The 7,640-nt window shown below is 57.3% G+C and overlaps 1 protein-coding gene across 1 annotated transcript in view; it reads left to right on the forward strand.

Annotated features, from left to right (window-relative positions):
• Window positions 1–7,640, forward strand: part of NUMA1 (nuclear mitotic apparatus protein 1) — a gene marked incomplete at its 3' end in the record, with an annotated part of 78,203 nt that overhangs the window by 45,584 nt on the left and 24,979 nt on the right. Inside the window, exon 14 of the mRNA XM_014957733.1 lies at window positions 3,438–6,463. Coding sequence (XP_014813219.1) covers window positions 3,438–6,463 — 3,026 coding nt within the window. The remainder of the gene's footprint in view (window positions 1–3,437; window positions 6,464–7,640) is intronic.

A 7,640-nucleotide genomic window follows, 5' to 3' on the forward strand; every position in this document is an offset into this window, starting at 1 on the left:
GCCGTGGGTGCTGGGGGGAGCCATGGGTGCTGGGGGGGGACCCTGAAGCTGGGGGGAGCTGTGGGCACTGGGGGGAGCCATGGGTGCTGGGGGGGACCCTGCAGTGCTGGGGGGGGACCCCTACAGGGGGGAGCCGTGGGCACTGGGGGGGCACATGGCAAAGCCGTGTGGGGCAGAGCCGGCTGCTCTCCCCTGGCGGGTGGGAGTTGTGGGGCTGAGAGCTCGGTGGGAGCCCCTGTTTGTGCTGGATTTGGGAATTTCCCTCCCATGGGAGCCCCTTTTATGCCAGATTTGGGAATGCTGCTCCTGTGGGAGCCCCTTTTTGTGCCGAATTTGGGAATTTCCCTCCCAGAGAGCCCCTTTTTGTGCCAGATTTGGGAATTTCCCTCCAGTGGAAGCCCCTTTTTGTGCTGGATTTGGGAATGCTGCTCCTGTGGGAGCCCCTTTTTATGCCAAATTTGGGAATGCTACTCCCAGAGAGCCCCTTTTATGCCAGATTTGGGAATGCTGCTCCCCTGGGTGCCTCTTTTTATGTCAGATTTGGGAATTTCCCTCCCGTGGGAGCCCCTTTTTATGCCAGATTTGGGAATGCTGCTCCTTTTTGTGCTGGATTTGGGAATTTCCCTCCCATGGGAGCCCCTTTTTGTGCCGGATTTGGGAATGCTGCCCTTAGGGAGTCCCTTTTATGCCAGCTTTGGGAATTTGGGAGCCCCTTTTTGTGCCAGATTTGGGAATGCTGCTCCCAGGGAACCCCTTTTTGTGCCGGATTTGGGAATGCCACTCCTGTGGGAGCCCCTTTTTGTGCTGGATTTGGGAATGCTGCTCCTGTGGGAGCCCCTTTTATGCCAGATTTGGGAATGCTGCTCCTTTTTGTGCTGGATTTGGGAATGCTGCTCCTGTGGGAGCCCCTTTTTGTGCCGAATCTGGGAATTTCCCTCCCAGAGAGCCCCTTTTTGTGCCAGATTTGGGAATTTCCCTCCAGTGGGAGCCCCTTTTTGTGCTGGATTTGGGAATGCTGCTCCTGTGGGAGCCCCTTTTTATGCCAAATTTGGGAATGCTACTCCCAGAGAGCCCCTTTTATGCCAGATTTGGGAATGCTGCTCCCCTGGGTGCCTCTTTTTATGCCAGATTTGGGAATTTCCCTCCCGTGGGAGCCCCTTTTTGTGCTGGATTTGGGAATGCCACTCCCATAGGAGCCCCTTTTGTACCAGCTTTGGGAATGCTGCTCCCCTGGGTACCCCTTTTGTGCCAGATTTGGGAATGCTGCTCCTATTTGTGCTGGATTTGGGACTTTCCCTCCTGTGGGAGCCCCTTTTTGTGCCAGATTTGGGAATGCTGCTCCTTTGTGTGCTGGATTTGGGAATTTCCCTCCCATGGGAGCCCCTTTTATGCCAGAATTGGGAATTCTGCTCCTGCAGGAGCCCTTTTTTTGCTGAATTTGGGAATGCCACTCCTGTGGGAGCCCCTTTTATGCTGGATTTGGGAATGCTGTTCCTGTGGGTGCCCCTTTTTGTGCCGGATTTGGGAATGCCACTCCTGTGGGAGCCCCTTTTTGTGCTGGATTTGGGAATGCTGCTCCTGTGGGAGCCCCTTTTATGCCAGATTTGGGAATGCTGCTCCTTTTTGTGCTGGATTTGGGAATGCTGCTCCTGTGGGAGCCCCTTTTTGTGCCGAATCTGGGAATTTCCCTCCCAGAGAGCCCCTTTTTGTGCCAGATTTGGGAATTTCCCTCCAGTGGGAGCCCCTTTTTGTGCTGGATTTGGGAATGCTGCTCCTGTGGGAGCCCCTTTTTATGCCAAATTTGGGAATGCTACTCCCAGAGAGCCCCTTTTATGCCAGATTTGGGAATGCTGCTCCCCTGGGTGCCTCTTTTTATGTCAGATTTGGGAATTTCCCTCCCGTGGGAGCCCCTTTTTATGCCAGATTTGGGAATGCTGCTCCTTTTTGTGCTGGATTTGGGAATTTCCCTCCCGTGGGAACCCCTTTTTGTGCCAGATTTTGGAATGCTGCTCCCGTGGGTGCCTCTTTTTGTGCTGGATTTGGGAATTTCCCTCCCATGGGAGTCCTTTTTATGCCAGATTTGGGAATTTCCATCCCGTGGGAGCCCCTTTTTGTGCTGGATTTGGGAATGCCACTCCCGTGGGTGCCCCTTTTATGCCAGATTTGGGAATGCCACTCCTGTGGGAGCCCCTTTTATGCCAGAATTGGGAATGCTGCTCCTTTTTGTGCTGGATTTGGGAATGCTGCTCCCAGGGAGCCCCTTTTTGTGCTGGATTTGGGAATGCTGCTCCTAGGGAGCACCTTTTATGCCGGATTTGGGAATGCTGCTCCTGTGGGTGCCTCTTTTTATGCCAGATTTGGGAATGCTGCTCCCATGGGAGCCCCTTTTGTACCAGATTTGGGAATGCTGCTCCCAGGGAGCCCCTTTTTGTGCCAGAATTGGGAATGCTGCTCCCCTGGGTGCCTCTTTTTGTGCTGGATTTGGGAATTTCCCTCCCATGGGAGTCCTTTTTGTGCTGGATTTGGGAATTTCCCTCCCATGGGAGCCCCTTTTATGCCAGATTTGGGAATGCTGCTCCCCTGGGTGCCCCTTTTGTGTCGGATTTGGGAATGCCACCCCTGTGGGAGCCCCTTTTATGCCAGATTTGGGAATGCTGCTCCCATGGGAGCCCCTTTTGTACCAGATTTGGGAATGCTGCTCCCAGGGAGCCCCTTTTTGTGCCAGATTTGGGAATGCCTCTCCTTTTTGTGCTGGATTTGGGAATGCTGCTCCTGTGGGTGCCTCTTTTGATGCCAGATTTGGGAATGCTGCTCCCCTGGGTGCCCCTTTTGTGTCGGATTTGGGAATGCCTCCCCTGTGGGAGCCCCTTTTATGCCAGCTTTGGGAATTTGGGAGCCCCTTTTTATGCCAGATTTGGGAATGCTGCTCCCCTGGGTGCCCCTTTTGTGTCGGATTTGGGAATGCCTCCCCTGTGGGAGCCCCTTTTATGCCAGCTTTGGGAATTTGGGAGCCCCTTTTTATGCCAGATTTGGGAATGCTGCTCCCAGGGAGCCCCTTTTTGTGCCAGATTTGGGAATGCCTCTCCTTTTTGTGCTGGATTTGGGAATGCTGCTCCTGTGGGAGCCACTTTTATGCCAGAATTGGGAATACTGCCCTTTTATGCCAAATTTGCGAATTTCCCTCCCAGAGAGCCCCTTTTTGGGCCAGATTTGGCGACACCACTCCCAGGGAGCCGCTGTTCCCCCCCTAACCCCCACAGCACGGGTGGGTTTTGGGGGGAGAAGCTCCTGCAGGGGGAGAAAAGACGAGAGAGCAGAGGGACACAAGGGATGAACTGGGATGCACTGGGATGCACTGGGAGGGCAGGCAGGCGCCGTAGGTCTCCAGTAACACCGGGGTGTGTGTGTGTGTGTGGTTTTTTTCCCCCCAAAAAACTTCTTTCCTTCTCTCTTCCAGCTGGAGGAGCTGAAGCAGGAGGTGTCCAACTTGGCTGCTCAAGGAGCTGAGCTCCAGGCCACGGTCCTACGGCTGGAGGAGGAGAAGCAGCAGCAGGAGACAGCCCTGCAGTCGGAGCGCGGCCGCTTCCAGGAGGAGAAGCAACAGCTGGAGAACCTGGTGGCCAACCTCCAGAGCTCCCTCTCGGAAAGCCAAAGGGCCAGGGAGATGTTGGAGCAGAACCTACAAAAGCGGGAAGCCGAGGTGGAACAAAACCTCCGGGAGAAGGATTCAACCCTCCAGCAGCTCCAGCACCTGCAGGAAGTCAACGCCACCCTCAGTAGCCAACTCCAAGCCCGGGATGCCAACCTGGCCACCTCGGAGGAGGAGAAAGCCAAGCTGAGCCAGAAAATCAACGAGTTGGAAGCCAAAATCCTGGAGCTGGGAGAAGAGGGAGCGGTGGAAGGGTTGAAAACCCAGCTGAGGGAGCTGGAGGGGAGGTTGAAGGAGAACCAGCAGCGCCTGGCCGAGAAGGAGAAGTTGGCCAAGGAGAACAGCCGCCTGCAGGAACGGCTGCTTTTCCTGGAGGAATCCTTGAGGAACACCGAGGGCATCCTGGAGGATGAGAAGAGGAGGGCAGCTGAGAGTTTGGAGGGCAGCCTGGCCAGGATCGCTGAGCTGGAGGCGGAGAAGCAGCAGCAGGTTCCTCAGGATGGAGAACGTGGCCGGCTGGAGGAGGAGCTGCAGGCCCTGAGCAGGGAGCACGGCCACGTCTGCCAACGCCTCCAGGCCGAGCAGGAGAAGGTGGCCACCTTGGAAGCCCAAGCAAAACGCCTGGCTAGCGAGCAGCAGGAGAGACTGGCCACCCTCCAAGCCGACCTGTCCAACGCCCGAGCGCGGGCGAAGGAGAAAGAGGGTGAGGAGCAGAAGTTGAGGGCCGAGGTCTCCTCCCTGAGGGAGAAGGTGGCCATCACGGAGCAAACGGCAGCCCAACGCGCCGCCGGGCTGGAGGCAGAGGCCCGTAGAGCCACCGAAGCCTTGGAAGGGCTCTCCCAGCAGCTTTCCCAGGAGAAGACCAAATCCAAAGAGCTGGAAGGCGCCGTGGAACGGCTGAGGAGCGCGGAGGTTGAGTTGTCCCAGGTGGCCACCGCCGGCAGGCAACGGGAGCTGGAGCTGGAAGAGGAGGTGAAGAAATTATCCGAGGAGGTGACCTTGTTGGGCACCAGGTTGGAGGAGACACGGAGGGAGCACCGGCGGGAGCTGGTGGGCCTGGAAGAAGAAACTCAACGTTTGAGGCAAGAGGTGGAACGGGGCAAAGGGGATTGCGCCGCCGAACGAGCCCGGAAAGCGGAGTTGGAAGCCCAACTGCAAAACTCTCTCAACGAGCAGAGGGTGGAGAGGGCAGCACAACGGGAGGAGCTGGCCCGCTCCCGGGAGGTGGTGGAGGAGAAGGAAAAGGAGGTGGAGGAGCTCCGCCAGAAGAACATCTCGCAGGGCGAGGAGCTGAGGGAGCTGCAGAAGATGGTGAGCAAGTTGGAAGGAGAACTGGCCTTGGCCAAGGAGAGCACACCCAAGGTGGACAACGAGCTACAGGGCAGGGATGCGGAAGGTGGTGGCATCAAAAGCTCGGAGAAGATCCACCAAGGGGAGCAGGAACCTTGTTCCAGCCAAGATCTCTACCAGGAGAAGGTGAAGGAGACCCAAGCTCTTCGTGTGCAGGTGGAGGAGCTGGAGCAGAAGAGCAGGGAGCAGCAGGAGGCCATGGCCACCCTGGAACGAGCGGCGGCGGCGGAGAAAGCGGAGCTGGAGGCCTCCAGGAGGGAAGCAGCCCAGCAGAAGGAGAAGGTCTCGGAGCTGCAGAAGATGTTGGAGGCCTCCAGGTCGGCTCAGGCTCTTCAGGACGGCGCCGTGGAGACCCTTCGGAAGGAGCTGCAGGAGAAGGGCAGGGAGTTGACCCAGAGCAAGACCTCCATGGCCACCGTGGAGAAGGAGTTGGCGTCCCTCCGCTCCGTTCTACAGGAGAAGGGCCGGTCGGAGGAGAACTGGAAGGACCAAGTGTCCCAATGCGTCCAGGAGATGGAGAGGAAGAACAGCTTGATCGGCAGCTTGGAGCATGAGGTCTCCATCCTCCACCGGCAGGTGACGGAGAAGGAAGGGGAGAGCAAAGAGTTGAAACGTCTGATCGTGGCCGAGTCGGAGAAGAGCAAGAAGTTGGAGGAGAGGTTGAGGGTTCTGCAGACCGAGATGGCCACCGCCGCCTCCCGGGCGGCCGAGAGGTGCTCCCTCATGAAGGTGGAGGTGCAACGGTGCCAGGAGGAGATGGAGAAGCAACGTTTGACCTTGGAGGCCCTCAAGAGGGACCGGCACTGCCAGAACGAGCGGGAGGAAGAGCTACGCCAGGAGGTGAAGGTCTGCCAGGACAAGTGCCACCAGAAGGAGCAGCTCCTCGCCGCTCTCCAGCAGGAACTTGGTGGTGCCCAAGCTCTGGCCGGGGAACTGCCGGCCCTGAAGCACCTTTGCCAGCAGCTCCAGGCTGAACGTGCCACCTTGGAGAACCAACACCGCCAGGAGATGGAGCAGAGGGGGAAGACCTTGGCTGCTCTTCAAAGCGAGTTGGCTCGGGTCAAGCTGGAAGCATCTGAGGTCCTTTCCCTCCGGGAACGATCGGCCGAGCAGGATCGGGCCGTCCAGAGGTTGCAGGCGGAGGCGGCGGAGACGACGGCCAGGCTGGTGGGACTCCAACAAGCCAACGCACGGTTGGTGGAGGAGAACAGGGGGTTGGGGGAGAGCAGGAACCGAGGACAGCAGAGGTTGGAGGCCGAGTTGGGACAAGTGAAGGAGAGACACGCCAGGGAACTGGAGAGGCTGCGGTCGGCGTCGGAGGAGCTGGTGGCCGGGAGCCGGCGGGAGGCCGAGGAGACGGCGTGCAAGTTGGAGGCCATGAGTAAAGAGTATGAGAACAGCAAAGCCACGGCCAAGGAGGAGAGGAGGAAGCTGCTGGAGGAGAGGCAGAAGCTGACGGAGCAGGTAACGGGGCTGGTGGCACCTCCCCCCCTTATTGGGTGGGAAAAGGGGGTGGGTTTTCAGCTCAGGGAACTTCCACAAGATACAGGCCTATGGTCTACATCTTCAACACTGCGTAGATCCTTCTTCCATCAGCTCGTCCAGTCTCTCAGAAAAGTTTCTTGCCTCCACGCCATCTTTTGGCGAGGAGTACCTTATTTCACTGAATTTCACTGAATTTTTTATCCACGCCATCTTTTGGCGAGGAGTACCCTATTTCACTGAATTTCACTGAATTTTTTAGAGTTGGAAGGGACCCTAGAGATCATCTAGTCCAACTCCCCTGGAGTTGGACCACCCAACTTCCCTGGAGTTGGTCCAAAGCAGGACCACCCAGAGCTTGTCAGAGCATGTTACTCAGGAGCATCCAGGTGGGGCTTGAAAATCTCCAAGGAAGGGGACTCCACACCCTCCCTGGGCAGCCTGTTCCAGGGCTCTGCCACCCTCACCCCAAAGAAGTTTCTCCTCAGATTGGAGTGGAACCTCTTCTGGTCCAACTTGTGCCCGTTGCCCCTCGTCCTCTCACTGGGAACCACTGGAAAGAGTCTGGCTCCCTCCTCCTTCAACCCTCCCTTGAGATGCAGTTCCTTGTCCCTCTTGAACTGGGGAGCCCAGAACTGGACACAGGATTCCAGTTGTGGCCTCCCCAGTGCAGAGCAGAGGGGCAGAATGACCTCCCTTGACCTGGTGGCCACACTCTTCCCTACACAGCCCATTATTCCGTTGGCCTTTCTGGCCACAAGAGCACACTGTTTGCTCATTGTCATTTTGTTGTCCACCAGGACCCCTAGATCCTTTTCTTCAGAGCTTGTCTCCAGCAGGTCCACCCCTAACCTGTATTGGTGCCTGACATTCTTCTTCCCCAGGTGCAGGATCCTGCACTTTTCCTTGTTGAACCTCATGAGGTTCTTCCTTGCCCAATTCTTCAGCCTGTCCAGATCTCGCTGGATGGCAGCACAGCCCTCTGAGGTAAATTCATAGTATGTGCTGCCTCCTTCCAGGAAATCTGGCTATTTAGAGACCACTCCTCACCCCCGCAAAGCCAGCTCCTTCGCTGCATCCCTGCAGAGCCCGGGCTGGGACACACACCTCTGCAGGCAACCACTGCATACGGGGCAGCAGCTCACACCCAGAAATCAAC

The sequence above is a fragment of the Calidris pugnax genome, unplaced genomic scaffold (assembly GCF_001431845.1).
Source record: "Calidris pugnax isolate Ruff unplaced genomic scaffold, ASM143184v1 scaffold348, whole genome shotgun sequence".
NCBI classification, from domain to species: Eukaryota; Metazoa; Chordata; class Aves; order Charadriiformes; family Scolopacidae; genus Calidris; species Calidris pugnax.